General features: G+C 38.3%; 1 protein-coding gene across 2 annotated transcripts in view; it reads left to right on the top strand.

The window, feature by feature from the left end:
- Positions 1-20,794: 20,794 nt before the first annotated feature.
- The window catches only part of MYEF2 (myelin expression factor 2), a 32,265-nt gene continuing 29,652 nt past the window's right edge, over positions 20,795-23,407 (top strand). The window contains exon 1 of one of the 2 annotated variants that reach the window (XM_004421542.3): positions 20,795-21,010. In XM_004421542.3, coding sequence (XP_004421599.1) covers positions 20,850-21,010 — 161 coding nt within the window. In that variant the 5' untranslated portion in view covers positions 20,795-20,849. The remainder of the gene's footprint in view (positions 21,011-23,407) is intronic. The other variant, XM_004421543.3, reaches the window with a different exon arrangement.

Here is a 23,407-nt window from a genome sequence, read left to right as displayed (position 1 = left end):
GTACACCTGCCATAATGAGTGTTATATCCCTGTGGAGGAGACAGACACAATTATTTTAAAAATATCTGTCTATCTATCATCTATCTATTTCTATATATTATGTCAGGTAGTCAGAGATTCTATGAAAGAAAGCAAAGTAAGTTAAAAGGAAAGAGAATGGTGGTGGATAAAGGGCACTTCTTTAATTAAAGAAGTCAGCAAAGGCCTCCCTAGGGAGACATTTGACATGAAGTCTGAATGTTGTCAAGAAAGGACCCATGAAAATGTCTGGAGGAAGAGCATTGAAGTTTGAGGAAACAGCCGTTGCAAAGGCTTTGAGATGGGAAGATTTCATAAACGATATGTTCACATCAAGAAATTGACCGATAAAGCATTAAATGCCCCACTGTGCAAGATAGTTTAACGGTATCGGATAACAAAGAAAAGGCAGAAGTATGTAATCTACTTCTGTCTTTTTAACCAAGGCAGAATGGTCTTTAGAAACGATCAAAAAATCAAACAATAAAAGGCAAAAAGAATGTAGTAGAATAGTGTTTAGCCACATTAGATGAGTTAAAACTCCCAGGATAAGATGATTTATAACTTGCATCTGCAAAAACCTTTCAAAGCCTTGAGAAATACCTGACCATGACAGTGCTACCAGAACTATGGACATGGACAGACAAATGTCTCAGTTTTCAGAAAGAGTAATGGGAATTATGAAAATGATATATGGGAAACTTGGAATTAGTCTTTGTTACAAGTCCATAATTAATTATTTAACAGGTGATTTGTTAGCATTTAAGAAGTCACTAAAAGTTAACATGAGTTTAAGAAGAAGTAATGCCAAATTCACTTCCTTTTTTGAAAGTTTCCTGCTAACATGGAGAATCAGGAAAAGAGCATGGTCATGGGTTGGTGATTTCAGCAATGCATTTAACAATCTCCCATGATATCTTTTGGGGGAAGATGGTGAGATATGTCTGGAAAATAGTATTTTTATGTAGATTCATAGTTCACTGAAGTGCCCTCATAAATACTGTGTTCTGTAATCATAGAGACAGCTCTCTAGGGTAGTGTCACAAAGATCTAACCATCTACATCCTCTTCAGTGTTTTTGAACAGTTATTAGGTTGAGACATTGAAATGACGATTATTAAATTTGACACAAATCTAGCCTGAAAACTATATGGTGGCTCACAGAATCAAGATTCAAGACAATTCTGATGACTAGAATTCTGGATTGAAACCAAAACATAAAATCTAATAGAAACACTTCTAAAGTCCTGTATTTAAGTGGGACAGAGGGAGATGCATCAATCCCAGATGGGGGAGAATTGACTTGGAAGTTCTTGTGAAATAAATCTGGAAGCTGCAATTAATCAAAAATTAGTATGAGCAGAAGATATAAGGCGTTTGCTTGAAAAATCAAATGCTAAGATTGAATAGGGTGCAAATGATAGAAGGTAATAATATTATTATTATGCATTGGTCAGGCCATATATATAAAGTAATATATTTTCACTATACTTTCATCCAAAAATATTTATTGAGTTGCTACTATGTTTTAGTAAACATGAAACCCTCTACTCAAAAAGAGTCTAACTTGTCAGAGAGAGAATCCAGGCACAAACAAGAATAAAACAGTGTAGGCTTCTACAAAGTCAATTAAAGGGAAGAGGAAACAAACTTGTACTTAATTTCTACTGTGTACCAAACACTGCTTTACATATGTTATTTATTTAATCCCCATAACAACCATACAGGGCTGATATTATTATCTTCAACATCTTGATGAAAAAAGAGATTCAAAGAGGATAAACAAATTTAGAGGGAATGGAGATTTCACACATTTAGAAATCAGGAAAATGTTTCTTGAAGAGATTATATTTGAGCTGAGTCTTGAAAGACAGAGGATTTAGACATGTGGAGAAGGAAACAGTATGACAATAAATATGAAGGCAAGCAAGTGATAGATTTGTTCGGAGGAGAGTAAGCATTTTAGCCGAAGCAAAAGGGAGTACGGGAGAAGTAAAACATTGGAAAGGTAGGTTGAAGCCAAAATGTGAAATATCTTGACTGTCAGGCTAACAATTTGAAATTTATTTGCCTATAGGCCAAGTGGCTTGATGACAAGACTGAAGTAGACATAGAATTCAGGGAGGGAGCATCGTAGGAAGGAAATGGTCCAGCTGAGAAGCAATAAGGTTCTAGACTAGGAAGTAGATGTGTGGAAGAGGGTATGGATTTGAAATGTTTATAAAGACACGAGGGATAGGATTTGGCAACTGATGGAATGCAGTGGGCCATGGAGAGAAAGATGACTCCATTCTATTAAGCCTGGACAAGTTTGAAGGTAGTGCTTTCATTAACCAAAATAAAGAAAAGTCGAGCAAAGTGTAAATTTAGAAAGTAAACAAAGAGTTTAGTTCTGTACTTAGTGTATTTGTGGGCTCATACCTGGCACATAGTAGTCACTCAATAGGCATTTTTAAATAAATTAATCCAGATCATTTTGTCCAGCTGGTGGGGAGAATATCTTAAATTGCTGGTGAGGAGAATATCTTAATGGTATTATGGTCAAATAAAGTTTGCGTAGAAGAATGCATCCAGGATGGAGAGAGTTCAGTACATAGAAGCATTTGCAGATCAAAACTTAAGAGAAAGAAAGAATTGCTGAGTTTTGCCTAGAAAAGGGAAGACCAAGAAAGACAAGAGCTGCATTCAAATGTTTGAAGTGTTATCCTGTAGAAAGCCAGATCGACTTGTTCTGAATTGATCCAGAGGGCAATTTTGTTGTAATTCCATTAAGGTTCTATTTGCAGTTACCAGAAAGGACTGGAGATGGAAGAAGGCTAGCAATGAGCCTCAAAGAATGCCTCTCTTATAAGGAGAAAACATGATTTGCTAGTAGAGTTGTATAAGGAGTGATCCGAGTCGTGAGTCAATCTGTACTAGGAAGTTCACCTGGAGCAAAGGAGGAAGATTCGCCCTGAGCTCACATCTGTGCCAATCTTCCTCTACTTTGTATGTGGGAATGGCACCACAGCACGGCCTGATGAGTGGTGTAGGTCCCCAACGGGGATCTGAACCCATGAACCCATGCCTCCGAAGCAGATAGCACCTCCGAAGCAGATAGGACTGAATTTAACCACCAGGCCACTGGGCTGGCTCTGAGGCTAGTGTTTCTAAAGGGCGTTGGTAAACAGTGTCAAATTCTGCAATGGTGATAAAAACTAAGCACCGAAAAACAGGGCCTTGGGTTTGGCATTCAGAACTTTTTCATCATTTAAAAATTTTCAGTTGAGTGTCCAGGAGGGACGCTTAATTGAAGAGGGTTTAGGAGTGATGAGTAATGAGCAAATGGAGTCAGATAGTAAAGGAAACTTGACAGAAAAGGTTTACCTGCACAAAAGTTAAAACTGCAGAAGTTTAGATCATTAGACTAGTTATTTCCAATACTAAGGACACGACTATATCTTCGTTTTTAAAAGTAGAGCCAGGTAAATTCACTCGGGGTTCAAAAAACTATGAAATTTCCATTTTTAACATAAAAATTGGGTTGAGAAGAGAAACAGCTGTTTCATTAACATCTTAAAAGGAAGAATTTAGACTTTTATATTCATCTTAAAATTCTACCTTATACTGAAGATGAAAACAAAACACAGGTCAAGGAGAACTGAAGGGATAGTATTCAAAGGTTGAAAAAAAAAGTCTGGCCATTGCTGCAGGCTGTGTCTACACAGCAAATAGGTAGAAAGTTAAGCAATTGCCTAACAATACGTTCAGCAAATAGATGCTCTTGGTAATTTAATCTATGTTTGCAGCAGCTGAAATACTAGTATTTTCAGGCCTAAAATTTTCAAATACTTGCCCAAAGTTTCCATTTTACTTGCTCTTTGAAATGAACAACTTGTCTCATTTCAACACCAAGTCTAAAGTTTTTGAGACTATACTGCTGTGTGCTGAGTTTAGCACCTTTCTACTGATATAGAGAATAGTATGATATAAAAGTATTAATAACAAAATATTGATAAGGGTAAATAGTTCAGTTACAACATTGATTTCTTCATAATTAATAAGGTATCCAAAATTAGTCAACAACTGTGCATAAAAGATGCATTTTCATTTTCTCTAATCCCTGGAAGAGACAGGAAAGCAAAAAAAAAAAAATCAGCAGGTTCTGCACAACAGACATTTTACTGCCTACTTCAGAGGGAAAACATCATCTTAATATCCTGTTTACTGGGAAATAGAAAATGAGAGAAATGTAGACCATGAAGTTACAAAACTATGAATAAATAAACTCTTGTGAGAAAAAAATAGTTGAGAAAAAAGAAATGAATTTTCCAAAAAAGGGTAGAATGTAAAATTGTGTGGTAAAAGTTATTTTAAATATGCTACACCACAGAAAAATGGGTAAAACTATCAACATTGTACAGTTTAAATATCAGGGTCTATATATACTATGATTAAAGTATTGAAGTATATTTTTGTAATACCACGGCAAATGATAAAATTCTGCCTCAAGCCATATTCACAGGAATAAATGTTTAAGTACTTTAGAAATGAGCAACTGAGTTGAAAACACATCATTTCCTTCATGGCCATTGTCAGGAACTGGGATTTGTAAGTCCTGATGAGTCATAGAATTGGGCCAAGGGTATACCTGGAGATACCAAAAGGCCCAAATCTCACTGAGTTGCTTCGTAGTTAGTAACCAATAAATAAACAAGGTCTTTCTATGATTAGTCACACAAATCATACCATTGTGAGCAGTCAAGCAAAGATAACAGTATTTTTACCTGATATATAACCTTTCATATATATGAATGTTGTATGTGATTTGTTTCTTCTGTGAAATAAGTTTACTGCTTGCAGTTATAAAAATTCACTTTTCAGAAACATATGGTTATTTAATTTGCATGCAACAATGTGCAATTGCAGAAACTAATATTGAAAAAGAACCTCCTGTATTTTATTTTAATCAACAGGATTTTTTCTCCTGTTTATTTATCTATTAATGATATTCCAAACAGTAAATCTGAAATAACAAGTATTATAGTGGAATGTGGTATTCTGGGTGAAAAGTATTTTGATACTGGTTGTTAGATATAATAATCTCTAATGATAATGACATGAACATTCATAATTTCATGAAATGAGACATATACAAAAACCCATGCTTAAAATATAGTGAATCCTCCCATAGATAGCCCCCACCAAACATCAAGGTTATTAAATCCCATTAAAAGTAAAGAGGGAAAAGAAACATTATTGAGGCCACATCTGCACAGAGCTAGTCAATCATTAGGAATAGAATGTGTTGGAATCAAAGGAAAATCTTAAATTACAAACCTAGATGTCTTCATCATGATGAAGTGCATAAATTTCGGGCCTTCCCAGGGATCCAAAACCTTAGGATCTGCCAGAATCCACCCCTCAAGCTTTTAGGTTTCAACCTTATGCGAATTTTCCTCTTAGAATCTTTGGATGGCTCCTCAAGGACTCTGACATTCGTTCCTTTCAAAGCACTGGAAACCTGGTCTGAAAATTCTCAAAATGTCTCACTAGAGAAACCTAGATGTCATTAACATTCTGTCTTGTCTCCAGTTCTCTTTGGACATATTAAACTGAAGAAGCATGGAAACCTCCTAAAAACATTATAGGAGAAGCATCAGCAAACTGACTGCACACACACAACGCATCCTCTTTTTTTTCTTTTTGGTAGCAGCAGCTGCAGCAGCAGCAATGGAAACATTATGACTCTTTATCCTTTAGAATTTGAACTCACCAGACCTGCAGGCTCCTTCCCCCCTACCTTCTTTCCCGCTCCCTAGCTTCAGAAATACAAGAGAATGAGGACATGCTTCTCATCTGGACCTGCACTGGAAACCTGTCCGTTAATGCGGAGTGTAGGGGGAGAAAGTTACTTCCCAGGCAGAGATGTCTCACCTTCCATGCTTGTTGCCATGGAGATGAAATCCAGCGAGTAGACTTAAGTTGACAGGTTTGTCTGTGTTCGCTGATCGGTACTAACAATGTAAAAGGCGTGTCCGGGGAACCTGCGTGGTCACAGGACCGTGGTTAGCGCTTTCCTGGCCTACGTGTCTAAATATCTGTATCTGGCGGTGAGAGACAGAGGACGTGAGCGCCCGCGAAGTACGTGTGCGCGCGCGAGTGTATTTGCAGGAAAATGTCCATGAATTTCTTCCATGTGGCAGTGTGTAAATATTTGCGCTCGCGTGCGTGTGTTTATGTGAGAGTGTCTGACCGTTGTGTGTATGTGCGACCGAGAAGAGGTGGGAAATGAAAGGGGGAAGGGAATGCACCACTGCAGCAACAGGCTCAATCTATATCTCAGTTCTGTTTAAAAGAAAAAAACATAGGCGCTCATTTTTACTCATATCACACTCTGCAGGTTAGCAATCGGAGTTCATCATCATTTGGCTTCCTACGGCAGTAGGGATTTAATTAATTTATTGTTAAAATCCCTGTTTTCCTCTCCTCGCTGCATCAGTGGCTGTGCCATGGTCATTTTGCTGTGCTCGGTGACTGCAGTCTCAGTTGAAGACCAGGGGCTAAATTCTTACGTCTTTCTTCTCATCCGATAAGAGAAAGACGGGAGTCAAAGTGTATTGGTTTAACTGAGGGCTGCATGCGTCGGTTGGAGTCGTTTTCCCCTACTCTTCGCCTTTTCTCTTCTACGCAAACCTAGCCGGATCCCCTCCCCTTCTTAGGAGTAGGCGCCTAGGCGCTGTCCGCAGTGCTGAAGTAATACCTCGCTCCCATATGCGAGCTAGAAGACATCAAGCGAGGAAAGCTCCGATAAAGCCCATATGCAGTTGCGAGACACGTTTTCTAAACAGTGTTGAATATATAGAATCCAAACGTAAACCGAATTGAGAGCAAAACAACAGCAACAACAAAAAACTTCTCTCCTCATCCTTACTTAGGCGTCTTGTCGTTCTTCAAACTCAGTTGTAAGGTTCCAATTCTATTCATGTTTGGATACTATATCCAGAACCTACATGTTGCTAACACCTGTAGATTCTCTAAAAACTTAATTATTGACCTTATGAATTATTAAATTGTCAACGATTGGGGAAAATGTAGATGCAGAATTGGGTCATCGTTTGTGTAAAAAAATGCTGAAAACACATAATGCAAAGGTGTGTTATAGTTCAATAATAAAGACAAATGTTATGGTGATTTAGAGTATTTACTAATTTAGGAAATTTCATGGTCTTACAAAAAATGGGCATTGTGTAACTGGAAGTTCATACAAGACTAGACTAAAAAAAGTTATTTTTCATTTAAAACTAGTAAACCCTATAATATAGATGAACTAACTGCTCACCAAGGAAGAGAGTGGAAGAAGTATCTTCCTCAAGTAACATGTTCCTAGCCATGGTTTTATTGACTCTTTTGTGTGTGTGTGTGAGGAAGATCAGCCCTGAGCTAACATCCGTGCTAATCCTCCTCTTTTTGCTGAGGAAGAGCGGCTCTGAGCTAACGTCTATTGCCAATCCTCCTCCTTTTTATTTTTCCCCAAAGCCCCAGTAGATAGTTGTATGTCATAGTTGCCCATCCTTTTAGTTACTGTATGTGGGACGCGGCCTCAGCACGGCAGGGGAAGTGGTCCGTCTGTGCGCGCCCGGGGTCCGAACCCCGGCCGCCAGTAGTGGAGCGTGCGCGCTTAACCGCTAAGCCATGGGGCCGGCCCTTATTGACTCTTTTTTAAAGCTCACTAAGGGTCACATCCTTTTTTTGTACTACGTGCTATAGCGGTGCTTCTTGAAATTCAATGTGCATATGAATTCCCTGGGGATCTTGCTAAAAGGCAAGTTCTCATTCATTAAGTGTGAAGTTAGGTCTCAGATTCTGCATTTCTAACAATATCTCAGGTGATGCCAGAGGTTGCTGGTCTCAGGACCACAATTCAAGTAGCAAGCTTCTAGAGATATTGTATTCTGACAATGCAGTCACTCCTAGAGTACGGGAAAGGAGGTAGTTTTCTTCCATTTTTATTCTGTATATGTTTCTAGACTGTTGCAAGAATATTCTATTCAAATAAATTCAGAGGTTAACCATTTTGTTTGCACAATATTAACAAACTGTCCATGAATTTGATCTTTTGATATTGATTTTGACATTGTCTGGACACATGCTACAGTTTACTCCACTCTGTTTTTCCATACTATGATCTGCAGTCACCCATTCTCTTTGCAAGCCCAGCTCAAGGAAGCAGAATTAAATTATATGATTCTACAGCTGATATATGGGCCCCATTCCAAGAATTTGTTACCATGGTTGGGGACTGACTTGTCATTTTATGACTTTAAATATGGCTCTGTAGTAAACGCTCATGATGCTGATTTCAAAAATCTGAATGTTCCAGATCTAATCCTCACCCAGTTTAGAAAGTGAGATAGAGTCGTTGTTTCATAGATCATTTGAGTGAATGCTGATCCATCATGTCATCGATATAATACACATATACTTAAAATTTGAAGGTTCCTGTGGATGGTTTTCCAGTTTCTAAAAAAAATCCATACCTACATCAGTTGATACAGTGCTTTCAGTCAATGCTTTTGAATTGATGCCAAAGGAAAGTTTTAACTATAAATTAGGTTCCTTGGTGTTGGTATATGACCTTGACCTTTTCAAAGCTCTATGGACAGTGGTGATGCTCTGGAAAGTCTGCAAAGTGGCTTATTCAGACAAGCATGATGGATTTTTAATCCATCATGTTCCACTTCCTTTGCTAGATGCTGGGATATAAAGATAGATGAGATTTGGTCTCTGCTTTTGATGAGATACATTGGAAAACAACATGGCAAGTTCTACAGACATCTATAGAAGCACGGAGATTAATAATTTATATTTTATTCTACATTGCCAAAGAAGTGATGAAAAATAGCGAAATAGATAAAACCCCAGAATACCTGTATTTTAGGTCCTTGTCAATGTTTTCTGCCCAACTACTATTAAAAAAAATGTTGAAAGATATGAAGTATATGCTCTTCTAAAGCACACACAGTTAATCTATACTTCTGTATAGTCTATGATTTATTTTCAGAGCAATCCAAATTATTAGAAAGATAAATATGTGAGTGGCATTGTTTAGACCTCGCCCAAACAGAATTGCCTTTTTTATGCTTTGACATTACGTTTTCAGCTTATGTACAAATATTCTATGTAAAATAACCCTCTAAGCATCTTCCACAACCTGCTCTATGTCTACTACAGGGTTGTTACTAAAGACTTGCCCAACACATTATTTACTATTTCTTATATGACATCCCTCCAAAAACATTTCTTTCAATACCAATTACACGAATTGAATTCTCACACCCCTCCTCCTCACTTAAACCATCCCAAGGAAAGTGGTGTGTTCTCTTCTTATACGCAATGTATATCATTGTAACTGATCACATTTGCCTTTTCTTTAGTTACCAGGGATAGTCAGAGTCAAAGTAACAGGTAAAAATTAGTAACTATAGAGCTGGCCCTGTGGCGTAGTGATCGAGCTCAGCGCACTCCACTTTGGTGGCCCAGGTTCATGGGCCCAAAGCCCTGGTGTGGACTTATACCACTTATTGGCCATGCTGTGGCAGTACAGATGTTAGCTCAGGGTGAATCTTCCTCAGCAAAAAAAAAAAAAAAAGTAACTATATAAGGTTTTATATTTGTGTTCTTTCTCTATTGCCTTGATTACTGCAATTTTGTTTTCTCAGGTATTGGTGTATTGTTTTCCTTTTATTATCGGTTTTAAGTGTGTCCTCATGTAAATGTCCTCATAAAATCAGAAATGGAGTAAATAAATTAAAAATAAGTAAATTAATTAATTAATTAATTAATTTGTCTACCTTTTGGCCAAAAAATGTTGACTACTGGGTGGATATATATGGTTGTTTCATAAATTTGTTTTTAACAAGATACTAAACTATGGGAAAAAATGACCATCCAGTTATGAAGATAAAAATCTAATTTATTATGATTAAATAAGAAACATTAAGCTAGCAGAAGAATATTTTAATTTATATAACTACAGATCAGCTTTATTTCAAAACACTTTGTTTCTCTGTTTCTCCTTCTATACCCTAAATAATGTCTCTTATATGACTAGGGCTTTTTGTTATGAGCAGAAGTGCTAATTATCTACCTTGTTAGAAGACATGGAAACTATAGGAATGTAAAGAGCATGACAGCCCCACTCTAATGAATATACTGTAGAGTGAGTCACAAAGAAGATGTCACTGAATATACTGTATATGTCACGAAGAAACTGAAAGCAAGAATTCCTCTAACAAGCCAGCTCAGGATTCCTTTCAGTGGAAAATTTTGCTTGCTATGAATTCTTGCCACCCTGTCTCCAGTTAACTTCTTGCTCTCAGGTTTTCTATAATGGGATCGTCTCTTAAATTTATTAGGCCAACGTGTTACCTTCAGCTTTTCATGGAAATCTACATCTGGTCTGGCTGAGGTTTGATTATTCTTTCTGAGCTAAAATTTTTAAATATAGTGGTGTCTTTTATTTGAAATGTTGCTATTTATTCAAACATTGGATATGACAACTTTCAAATGCAAAACTTTTTGAAAAAATGTGTTAAAGACAAATATAAATTACTTTTGTTATAAACATTTAAAAAAATTAATCCAATGCTTGTTTGGCTTTATTTTTTTTTTAAAGATTTTATTTATTTATTCTTTTCCCCTCAAAGACCCAGTAGATAGTTGTACGTCATAGCTGCACATCCTTCTAGTTGATGTATGTGGGACGCGGCCTCAGCATGGCCGGACAAGCAGTACGTCAGTGCGCGCCCGGGATCCGAACCCGGGCCGCCAACAGCTGAGCGCGCGCACTTAACCACTAAGCCACGGGGCCGGCCCTTGTTTGGCTTTAGATGGTAGTAGATGACTAGCTATATCCAAAAGTCAACTGTTTATTTTTTAAAAATGCATTCCTACATATTTTGAGAGTCACTTTTAGCTACCCATGCCTTTTTCTGCTACATAGGTAGATTTGATCTTATTGGAGGAATAAGAATGATTTTGAAATTCCAATAAAAAATATATACCCTCTCCCTAAAAATACACATATGCAGATAATTTTGCTCACAACTCATTCATGGACCCTTGGAAATCCATTTCTATAATCCCAAAGTAATCCAAGGATCAATTTAAAAATTTCTGCTGTAAATGAATGGTCCATGGTCTCATTCTCAGTACTGCAACTAAATATTAACTGGCTTACAGTCCTGTATTTTTTTTTTTAACCACCTTGTTAGTTTTCTATTTTCTCTCCTTGGAGATCTTCCTCTAGGTCATTTTACCATCTGATCTCTAGAGAGTAGCCAATGCTGAATATGCTGAAATAGGATTAGAGAGTTCAGTAATGGGATGATTAGATTTGATTAGAAAATGACTGTGGGATTTTTGTCAACAATGAAGAAATTATCTAAGTAAGTGGACTCATAAGTGAATTGAGCATGATGACACTTCAGTGTAGATAATGATCTAATGCTGGTCTATTTGATGAGTCTCTTGAAAATGAGATGTTACATTTTGCTGGTAAACTTTTCTGCAAAGAAAAATGCACTAAATGTTTCAGTTCAGAGTGATCTATTTAAATGAAGTTTCAATTAATTGGTTTTAATTTTACTGCCCATAAGCCTTAAATTGTCTCATTTAAAGTATACTTCAAGCCCTCTACTATATTTACTGTTGAAATATAATGAATATGATAGGGTACCTTGGGCACAATTGCCATGAATGTGTGAGCCATAACCACAGTATAATATATTTAATTGGCTTAAGTTATTTTGCTGGGTTAAAGAAACAGAGAAACAAAAGCAATTTGTTCTGATATAGCACAGGTTTCTGTAGTATAAATCAGTTAATATGTAATTGGCAAAGAGGGATGTCAATAGAATGTGGATATCAATTTGTTTATACACGATTTTCCTCAATACATTAGTATTTTGACTGTCAGGTAAAAACAGTTTAACCCTAAGTCCACCAACACAGGTGAATGCAGTAAGCTGTGGTGGAAAGCAGTCCTATACACAACGCCCATTCACTCCTTCTTTCTCTTGTCTCAATTTGGCCACATGCTCTGTCTTGAAAATGCATAGTGAACAGTTCTTCTTGATCTTTGTACATTTGCCCTTGTTTTCATAACTTAACCTTTCCTTATACTTTTCCATCATTCTTTCTTAAGTGAAATTTTTTAGTAAAGTTCTAGATATATTGTAATGTATATTTTTAACTTGTATTTTTAGCTGTGCTTGTATTTTCATTAGGTTCACAAATGTTTTTGTAGTGCTCTGGTTGTGAAGTTGCATGGGTTTTACGTTGGTTTTTTCCCAACATGATTTTTTCCCCTAAATCTTGCAAGTTATTTTTTTAAGTTGAATGGACTTTATTTTTTAGAGTAGTTTTAGGATTACAAAAAAATGGAGCAGAAAGTACGGAGAGTTCCCATATACCTCCTTCCCCTTTACCCCACAGTTTCATTTATTATTAACATCTTGCGTTAGTACAGTGCATTTGTTACAATCAACGAACCAATATTGATATATTATTATTAACTAAAGTCTATAGGTTACATTAGAGTTCACTCTTTGTCTTGTTCAGTGATATGGGTTTTGGCAAATGCGTAATGTCATGTATCCACCATTATAAAACCATAACAGAATAGTTTCACTTCTCTAAATAACCCCTGTGCTCCGCTTATTCATTGCTCCCCTACCTCCCATGCCCTTCATCAACTCCTGGAAACCATTGAACTTTTTACTGTCTCTATAGTTTTGTCTTTTCCAGAATTTATGTATGGAGTCATACAGACTTTGTTACCTTTTCAGACTGGCTTTTTTCACCTAGCAATATGCATTTATGGTTCCTCCATGACTTTTCATGGCTTGATAGTTCATTTCTTTTTATGGCTTAATAACATCCCACGTCATGGACATACCACAGTTTGTTTAGCCATTCATCTATTGAAGCACATCTTGGTTGCTTCCAACTTTTAGAAATTATGAATAAAGATGTTCTAAACATTCATGTGTGCGTTTTTGTGTAAATGTAATTTTTTTTTTTTTTTGTGAGGAAGATCAGCCCTGAGCTAACATCTGTGCTAATCCTCCTCTTTTTGCTGAGGAAGACCGGCTCTGAGCTAATATCTATTGCCAATCCTCCTCCTTTTTTTTTTTTCTCCCCAAAGTCCCAGTAGATAGTTGTATGTCATAGTTGCCCATCCTTCTAGTTGCTGTATGTGGGATGCGGCCTCAGCATGGCTGGAGAAATGCTGCGTTGGTGCGTGCCCGGGATCCGAACCCGGGCCGCTAGTAGCGGAGCGCGCAGACTTAATCGCTAAGCCATGGGGCCGGCCTGTAAATGTAAGTTTTCATCTCATTTTGGTAAATAACTAAGAGTGCTATTGCTGGATCATATGGCAAGACTACGTTTAGCTTTGTAAGAAACTGCCATATTGTCTTCCAAAGTGGCTGTACCATTTCGCTTTCCCACCAGCAATGAATGAGAGTTCCGGTTGCTTCACGTTCCTCATCAGCATTTGGTGTTGTCAGTGTTTTGTAATCGGCCATCCTAATAGCTATTAGTGGTATCTCATTGTTGTTTTCATTTTCAATTCTGTTAATGATGCAAGATGTTGAACATCTTATGCATATTTTTGATCTGTATATCTTCTTCGTTGAGGTGTCTGTTCAGATCTTTTCCCATTTTCTAATGGAGTGGCTTGCTTTCTCATCATTGAATTTTAAGAGTTCTTTGTACATTTTGGATATGTGTCCTTTATTGGATATGCGTTTTGCAAAGATCTTATCCCAATCTGAGCTTAAGATTCTTAAGTTGTCAGTCATGTTTAGTGCATGATTTTGTAGAACATGAATTTTTTTTTCAGGAATGAGTACACTGTTGAAGAAACACTTGTATACTTGATATCAGATTTCTAAAACTAAGCTAGCCAAATAAAACTCATACCTCTCATATTTTAAGCAAAACTAAACTGAATGAGTGTTTAGTAAGATACAAAGTCACTTTAGGCAATTACAGAACACAACTGAAAAGGCCTACATAGGGCCTTATCTTTCAATACGACCTAAAAGTCAGTATAAAATAAGTTAAAGTTAGTGACTGTTGTATAAAATAATACTTGAAAATATGAAGATTTTAAGGAGAAAGTGTAAACCTAATGTTTTGAGGACTGATGAATTTTAGTAATTTCTACATAGTATTCTATATATGCAGTAGTTCTTATATGATTGTCCCAGGACTCTAGATGATGCTCAAAGCAAAGGAGTTGGGAAGAATAAGGTGTGATTTTTAAGAAGTGTTTTTGACTCTAGTTTCCAGAAATATTAGGTGTCCAGATGCAGAAATCTAGGTCGAAGTAAATGGACACTTATGCAAGCCTACATTTCCCCAATGACTTTGGGACTGTCAGAACACTACCACGCAGTCTCCTTAGTAGTCTGAAGGATTTCTCAAGGAATTCAGAGTTGAGATTTGTTAATGGAGTCAAGAGAATAACATAAGTTACAAGTGTTTTTACGTACTTAATCTTATTTAGAGGTCCAGCCATTCCTAAATCTAACAGACACAATGAACGAATGGATGAATGCACAAATGAATATAGTAATTCTCTTCTTTGTGTTGGGTACCTCAGAACGTATCCCAAATGGCTTAGACCCTGTGCTATATATTACCTATTGATACTCAGCAGCATCCTTACCTTTCTAAGCTCTCTCGTATGAGACATTTCTCAGACTCTGTTGCCAGCAGTATTCCAACCTAAATTCTACCAGTGAGACACTGGTGTAAAATTTAAGAGGATGAAGAGAAGGAGAAACCATTAATCTCAGCAGCAGTCGCCTTGTAGGCATCTGCAAATGGCAGCTGAGATGTTATGCCAGCAGCTTCTGGGCGTAAGGAAGTTCTGAGACTCACTTTGCTGCCACAGGCAACAAAGATCATTAGTGATAGCTCCCCATGATTCCTGCCCATCCTAGTTTTTCAAACCCTAGCAATAGCTCCTAGACCTTTATTCTCTCAGCCCTATTAATTACTGTGTAAACTTCTAAGTCTTCGTGCATTAAATCCTACATGAAATATCTACAGTGTTGGGCTGGGTCAAAAGCTTCATTTCTTTTCCTAACTGACTACCGAATAAAGTAACAAATGAAAATTACGGAAATATATCTAATCAACTTTGTTTATATACATATACGTGTATATATATGTGCACATATACATATATATATTTAACACATTGAAACTGCGAATTGAAATGTAATGACATGAAATCACTTCAACCTATCATTCTGCAATACACCATGAAAAAATGTATTACATTTGTGTACTACTAAAACACCAGTGCTTCCAAAAAACCATTGCTTCCAACAAATTAGGCTCATAAGCAGCCATTAGGAATGGTGTGACCCTTTTTAAAAAGGGCTGCACAAGGGTAGAATTTTGGGATTCTGTTCAGTTTCATGAAACTGAGGTAACAGAAATCCAATGGCAATGTCTAAAGGCAATGGAGGTTATTTGCTCCCCAAACAAGAAGTTTGGGTGTAGGCAGTCTAGGGCTTACACAATGGCTCTGTGCATTCATCAGTGTTTCAGTCTCCTATTTTTCTGATCTATCATCCTTAGCTTGTGGCTTTTGTCCTCATACCTGTTGCCTCATGGTTTCTAGAGGGGTACTCCACCCTCTAGCCTCACAGGAAAGAAGAAGGCAAAGAACTTATTAGGAAAGACCCTTCTAGAATTCCTAGCATATTTCTCCTTACAACTTCTTAGATGGAATTTTGTCCTATGGCCACTCCCAGTATTTTAGCTGGGCACATTGCTATCTAAACAAAATTGTGGTTCTGTCAGTAAGGAAAAACGGGAGAATGGTTATCCGATAGGAAACATGTAATCTTCTATAGCATAAAGCAAAGGAGCAAACAAAAATCAATATAAATGATGTCTTCAGAAAAAATATGTTTTTAAAGTAGTGTTTGTGTGAACACAGTGTAGAAGAAACTATTGAAGCAAATCAATAATTTCAATAAAAAATAATGACCATCAGGATTAATGTCAGCTGTGTATAATAGAAAGACTCCAAATAGTAGCAATTTAATCAGGATAGAAATTTATTTCCTCTTCTTGAAAACAAATTTGGGGTGGGAATGTGAGGGTTGTGTATGTACGGAACGTAGGGCTGTGGCTTCATGGTATCATCAGAGACCCTAATTCTATTTTCCTGTTCCACTATCCTCAGCACTTAGCTTCCAATCACAAGGTTACTTCATGTTCCAACATGGTTGCTATTGCTACAGACATCATTCCTCCATTCCAAGCCAGCAGCAGAAGGAAGCGAGCGAGGACAAAATGGCCATTCTCCCAATTAAGTCAGTTCCTTCTAAGGAATCTCCTACTAGGTCCTCACAACGTTTCTGCTTGTATCTTACTGGCCAGAACATAGTCACGTGGCTGTACACAGCTGCATGTGATGCTAGGAAATGTGGGCTTCTGGCAATATTCAGTCACTTTAAATAAATTTCTACCAAATAAGAAAAGGAATATGGATTGTGTTAGATATTATCTCTACCATCACCATTTATAGAATTATCTTTGAATATGCAGGACAGCATGTGGATTGAACCTTATCATCCATCACTCTTAAGAAACCTGTTTTCTCTTCCAAATGTTGTAAATGAAAATTTGGAATGATATTTCTAAAAAGGGTAATTATTTAAATGAAAAACAATGTTTGCTATAAAGTAATCCTTTTTATTAGTACTTTTTGGGTTAGGATATCAAACTTAGAATAGTTAAAAATATTACCATACAATATCCATGGCTTTGGACAGAGGAAGCCCAATTCATGGAATTGTTAAAGAGGAGGCCATAACTATGTCTTTAAGAAGGGAAGTAGGGCAGAGCTCTTGGAAATTTGCTCTTCTCATCCACCTTTTAATGGCATTACTTGGGTGATATTGAGGAAAAGGCAGGGTGATTTAAGTTAAGAAATTAGGAAGTGAATAAAAATTGAGACTCAAGGATATATCTAGGAATTATAGGAGTCTTTAGTCTTCAAAGAAAAAACAAATATGTCCTAATATTGCTTACAAAAATCAAAAGTAAATCTATTATTGGGCAATGACCCTAGTATTGAAAAGTTGAAAAATGAAACAATTATCTAAGGAATTCAAGCAAAACTCTTTGTATTATCTGAATTATTTGAGTAATTGAGGTGAAAGTGGAATTTCTGCCTGGATTATTCAGATAATTGCCTTAATTCTAAATTTCACTTGGTTGGTAGAAACATTTCTTCAGGATGTATTTTTAGAATGCTAAATGCTAAAAAATAGACTCCTAAATTAGGCAGAGCAGTAGAAGGAGAGAGGGAGAGAGAAAATAGTAAGTAGTTGATTGTCAGAATAATCTATACCTTGTTTTCTAGTGACAATAACCAACATCCACTGTTTAATCATAGAATGAACTTCTTTGATGAAAAAGGGAACTATATATAGAATATACAATCCATAGTATTTTTTAAATTTTGAAAACTTAATGGCTCCAAATCCAGCCATTTAATTTCATGAAGCCAAGCAAATTGACTTAAAAATCATACTGTACTGTTTGTTTGACTTCCTATTGTTGGTCTTTGCCTTCAATTCTTAAAGGCAAATTAAAAGGATGACCACAACCTGGTTGTCACTCCATTCTCTTCTTTGGTAGCAGAACCCTGGGCATTGAACCCAGCTGAAAAATTATGTGCCAGTCTCCTCTACAACTGGATGTGTCATGTGACTAAGTTCTGGTCCATGAGTGGAAGTGTTGTGTGGGATGTCTTGATAGGATCCTTCTTTTCTGGACTGCTTCTGGCCTCCAATGTGAACAAGATACCTAGATCTCTAGCAGCCATCTTGCACCATAGGGTGACCTTAAGAATGGAAGCCACACATTTGGATGGTGAAAGATTAAGACAGAAGGTACCTGAGTCCACGATGACTGTAGAACTACCCGCTCTGGGGTGCCTCCCTCTGCACTACATTTGCTTAAGAGAGTAATAACTTCTATCTTGTTTAAGACACTATTATTTCTAGTTTCTGTTACTAGCAGGTGAACGCAATTCCTAAGTGATACCCGTATGAAAGTATTAGTTGAAAATATTTTGGAATTTTAGGGTTAAATTTTCAATACGTATAATGGCCTCTTCATCTCAATCTCTCTCTCTTTCAACACACACACACAAACACACACACACACACACACACACACACACACACTCCAATTTGTAAGAAAGAAAACTAATTGGTCATGCGAAGTTATACCGGTAATACATTTTGTGCAATTGCAAAGGATAACATTTGCTGTGAGAATTACGAGAAGATAAAAACTAAAGCATTACTCAAGAATATTTCAGTATGTAGACTTTAAAAAAAAAAAGAAAAGAGAAAGGAAGGAAGGAAAATATAGAAATGGAAGGAACAATAGGATATTAATAACTATTTTTTATTTTTTGCAGATTTAGCTAAGTACAATATTAATAGCAAGAGAAGGAGAAAAGATCAATCTATAGAGCAGTCAGATGGAGGAGTAAGGATTAATCATTTTCTCTTCAGAAGCTGCCCCAACTCTCTCCATGTTTTAAGAGCCAGCTCTTCTACGAAGCTCTCACTGACTGACCCCCCTGTAGGAATTAACTTCTGTCCTTTATGTATTTATCAGGACTAAGACTAAGGTATAGTGAGGGAGGCGTTTGTCTTAGGCACGACATTTAAAGGGGTGCCAAAAAACTCAGTAATCAAGATATATATTTTAATGGAATATTTTAATTAGCACACGGCAGCATGCAGGCCAGTCTCCTATTTTTGTAAATAAGTTTTTAATTATACTTCACATTTATCTCTATTACAGCACTCAAATAGTGCTTTTCATAAATGTTCTCTCCCTACAGGGCCATATTCATTTTTATATTCCTCATGCACCTACCACTCTGTTTTAAGCATAGAGGCCTCTTAAAAAACACTAAATTGAATCTATTCAAGGATTTTGCAAGAATATATTGTACTAAGTACTGCAAGGTTATGTTTTCATCATTAAATTCAACTATAGCAAAAGCATAACAAGAGAGCAACAAATGTTTTGAAAGTACTTATGATTCAGTTCTATGAGAAAATCACCGACTTCTCTTTAACTAAAACTCCACGCAGCATGGAGAGATAGGGAATTGTAATACTACTTTATATTCATATAGCACTTTGCCCTACATAAAGTGCTTTCTTTTAATCATCCTTAATCCTGCAAGGTAGGTATTATTATCCTTATTTATTATGGAAAGATTGAGAAGTTAAGTGACTTGCCCAAGGAGTTACAGGCAGAAAGTGGCAGAGCTGGGGTTCTAACCCAGGTTTTCTGTGTCAAAATCCAATGCCCTTTCAGTGACTCCACACACCAAGTCTTGGGATTGACTGAGGAGAAACAATTTACACAGCAACTACAATAGCATGCGTTGTGTTCATGAAACAATGTCAGTAGCACCCTAAACCGCAGTATTTTACCAAGTGTATTCATCATGGTTAAAATTGTTCTGATGTTTATGCATGTGTGTTTGATGAAGTAGCTCAACTCTTCTGGCATAGGATCGGATGTTTTATGGTATTTTTTTTGTTGAGGGCAGAAACCTACATATTGAAATGTCAAAGAACAGGGGGAAATTGAGGAAATTATCTATTAGTTTCTAACTACAACTTTACTACTAACGCACATGTGACATTCTCAAAGTATGTAAATCGTACATGTTTACTTCTTTATGAAAAGAAACATTTGGGAAGGTCTTTGAACTTTTCATCTGAAAAAGGTTATTTCAATGTTAAACATTATAGTACTCAAGAGTTAGGAGCTGATAAAGTTTAATGGGTTTCTTTTTCATAGTCAGGAGAAAAATCTATGACTATATTTTAAAACTCCATAGGTAATTAAATTTGTTTGAAAGCCTATAACTGCTTCAAATATAATTTCCATCAGCATATAATAAACACAACCAAAACCCAAAATGTCCATTATTAGCCAATCTAGTGGAAGATTTCTTATGAAAATTATATAGTCTCCTCATTGATTGCTGCCTAGAGAATTAAAAAAACTTCACTCTTCTTTTTGTAAGCTGATAGCTGAGTTCTAAGGAAAGCCTCATTCTCAAGACCAACCAGGACTCAAAGAAACTCAAAGCCATTCATTTTGGTGAATTGCAACCAGTCATCAATAACTATTTATTGAATGTCTACGGGGTGCCTAGGCATTGAAGTGGCAAGTGATTTATTTGCATTATTCAAAATATTTCTAAGGAGAGTCTAAAGATTTGTAGACGTCTTTAAAGATGCAAAGCGGTGTGTGCTTCTCTAATTTAAACTGCCCCTACATGGAAGGAATTCAAGAGTGAGTTTCAGAGCTCTAGGGGTTTCTAACATCCAGAGCCAACTTCTGCAAGCGAAGACCCCATTGGGTGCCATGCGACAGGCGGGCTGGTGGTCAGAACATGGCTCCACCAGGGGTTTCTGGACAAGTCAGGCCCTCCCTGGGCTGGAGCAGGGCCGACTGCGGCAATGGCAGCCCTGACCCGCCACCCCATCGCTCCCCTCCCCTCCCCTCCCCCCCGCACTCCCACCCCTCCATACCCTGCTCACACCGTCTCCCAGTCTCTCAGCCCCGACCGGTTCTCGCGAGATCCGGGCAACTGAGCGCTCGGGGCCTTTTCAAATCGGGATCCGTTACCGCTTCCCCGGCCGCCGCCATTGTCGCGCTCGGAGCCCCTCAGCGCAGGCGGCCGAGGCGGAGGCAGCGGCGGCGGGATGGCGGACGCCGACAAGCCCGAGGTGCTCGGGGCCGCTGGCGGCGACAGCCCGCATCCGCAGCCCGCGGAGCCGCCGGGGGAGCCTCGGCGAGAACCGCACGCCCCGGAGCCGGAGAAGCAGCCGCCGCAGCACAGCAGCAGCTCCAATGGCGTGAAAATGTATTGTCTTTTCCTCAGGGGACCGGGGGAGGCGGAGGGCGGGGAGTCGGCCTGGGGGCGCCGAGGCCGGGCCGGGCCTCTGTGAGGGATAACCGCCCCCGGGCCGTGGGCGGCGGGCGCGGCAGGTGCAGCCGGGCCGCTGCCAGGCCCTGCCCCGCCCGCCCGGGCTCGGGGAGCCGGCGTGCGGGCCGGGGGGCCGGCGCCCCGCCCCGACTTCTGGCCCGAGGACGCGGCTCGCCGCCTCTTCCCTGACTGGGGCTGGAGAACCTTTGGGCAGAACTCGGCGGCCGCCACGGTTTGCGGGAAGATGGTCCCCCTTTTAAAGACCAGCAGTTAGTGTTCATCACTAGGGAGTATCTAGGGATGACATCATCGGACGTTTCCTCCTAACCACCGAGAACGACCGAAAAGGAATAGCCTCCCAGCTCTCCGGCCTCCCTCTGAGCTTTATCAGTTCAGTGTTTTGTTGTTGTTTTCTAAAGCATATATTCATCTCTGGACTGATATGTACCAGGATGAAGTTTAATAGCGTGCTGTTCCGCCGAATCCATTGTGTTACTCTTGAATTGGTGAGGTACTTTAAAAAGGGAAATATGCGTGGTGCCTTATTCCCTGTGTCCCCCTGCCCCCATGTTTGTCAGCCTTGCAGGCTGTTTTTAAAAAACGCAGTGAGATGGTAGGTTCTTAATTTTGGTATAATGGTAAAATAAGATTTTTTTAATGGAAGAAAACCCACTGCTTGTAAGGTTGCGGCTGTTAGCAGTGTCTGTAGAGAATTTAGTCGACTCGAATTCATAATAATTTCTAGTGTGAGAGAATGTTATGCTCCCCTTTGTTGTTATATAGGGGGATATGAAGTCAGGCATTTATTTTCATACGCCCAGCTCTTTAAACCTGAAGTTGAAAGTATGTTAATGATTTGGTGAAAACATCCTTGTCCTTCACTCAGTTATGCCTCAGAGTAGAAAGCAGTGAACATATGCTCACATTAAAATAGGAAAGGGAAATGTCATTCTTGCTTTTCTTTTGTATAAAAATGTTTGAAACGGTATGGTAAGACCTGCACCAGTCTGTGTAAGAGTTGATTGGGGATAAGGTAGCTCTCCCAGCTGGGTTATGACACTCTTAGTCTTAATTGGGTTTGAACAGGATAGGCAGCATCTTCCAGGCAGAAAAGAGATGCAGGTATATGGGATTGGACCTCACTGGAGTTTGCTCCTGGTAGAAAGTGGTGCACTTCAGTAACTGAGGAACTGGAAAGTGAGTGAAGCACTTTCTTCCAGGCCTGCGAAAATGTGGGTTTTCAGGGACTTAGCATCATAGATACGAATGAAAACCACTGGATTGATAAAATATGGGCTTTTTGTTTATGTGTAAACCTGGGCCTGTCACCCTTTTCTCCTGAACAAATAGTACAGTGTTGAATAACAGAGAGAAGCCCTCCTATACTCGGGTATGATTAGTGTAATAGTGTAGTGTCGGTACAGGTAAAGCTGGTATCTGAAAGTCTCCATCAGGTCTCAAAGTCTCTAATCCCTTTACAAGTCTCATTGTGGCTTAGCTAGACCCAAGAAGACAGAGGTGGGAAAAGAATCCCTTTCATTTCTAATTGAGGGAGAGGAAAATATAAGGTGAAGCAATTAAGAAATGTTACTAGTAAATACAAATGCAGATTCTTTTCATATTGCTTACAGTTCATCTCTCTCCTTTCTTATTTTCTCAGAAGTTGAGGCCAGTTTACTCACAGGGGTTTCTTGTACTCTCTATTCTCTAAGAACATATAATGGTCCAGCACAGGCCACTCATACTGAATAACTAGGCACATTTACCTGTATCAACCTAACAGCCTTTTTTTGATCCTGTGAACCAACTGGAGTAGTTAACAACCCAATACATAAACCTTGAGTTGATTATCATATGTTTTTAATGATAAGAATTTATTGAGATGATAAAAATTACCAAATATTGCCTTAAAATATATATTGCTTAGAAATGAACACAATGCCGCTTATCAAGATTGAAATTTGTGCTGAGATTAGTCTTTAGCCATTGAGGATAGAGACCATTAGGTCTTTTTTTTTTTTTTTTTAATTTTTATTTATTTATTTTTCCCCCGTAAAGCCCCAGTAGATAGTTGTATGTCATAGCTGCACATCCTTCTAGTTGCTGTATGTGGTACGCGGCCTCAGCATGGCCGGAGAAGCAGTGCGTCGGTGCGCGCCTGGGATCCGAACCCTGGCCGCCAGCAGTGGAGCACGCGCACTTAACCCCTAAGCCACGGGGCCGGCCCGAGACCATTAGGTCTTATTCATCTCTGTATTCCCATTGCCTTATACTTAAAAAGGCCCAGTAAATATATTTTTAAGAAATGCAGAAATGAACTTTTAGGATCATGAA

Source organism: Ceratotherium simum, chromosome 3 (genome assembly GCF_057802395.1).
Source record: "Ceratotherium simum simum isolate JZ-2026a chromosome 3, ASM5780239v1, whole genome shotgun sequence".
Lineage (NCBI taxonomy): Eukaryota > Metazoa > Chordata > Mammalia > Perissodactyla > Rhinocerotidae > Ceratotherium > Ceratotherium simum.
This window is presented reverse-complemented; position numbering and strand designations above follow the sequence as displayed.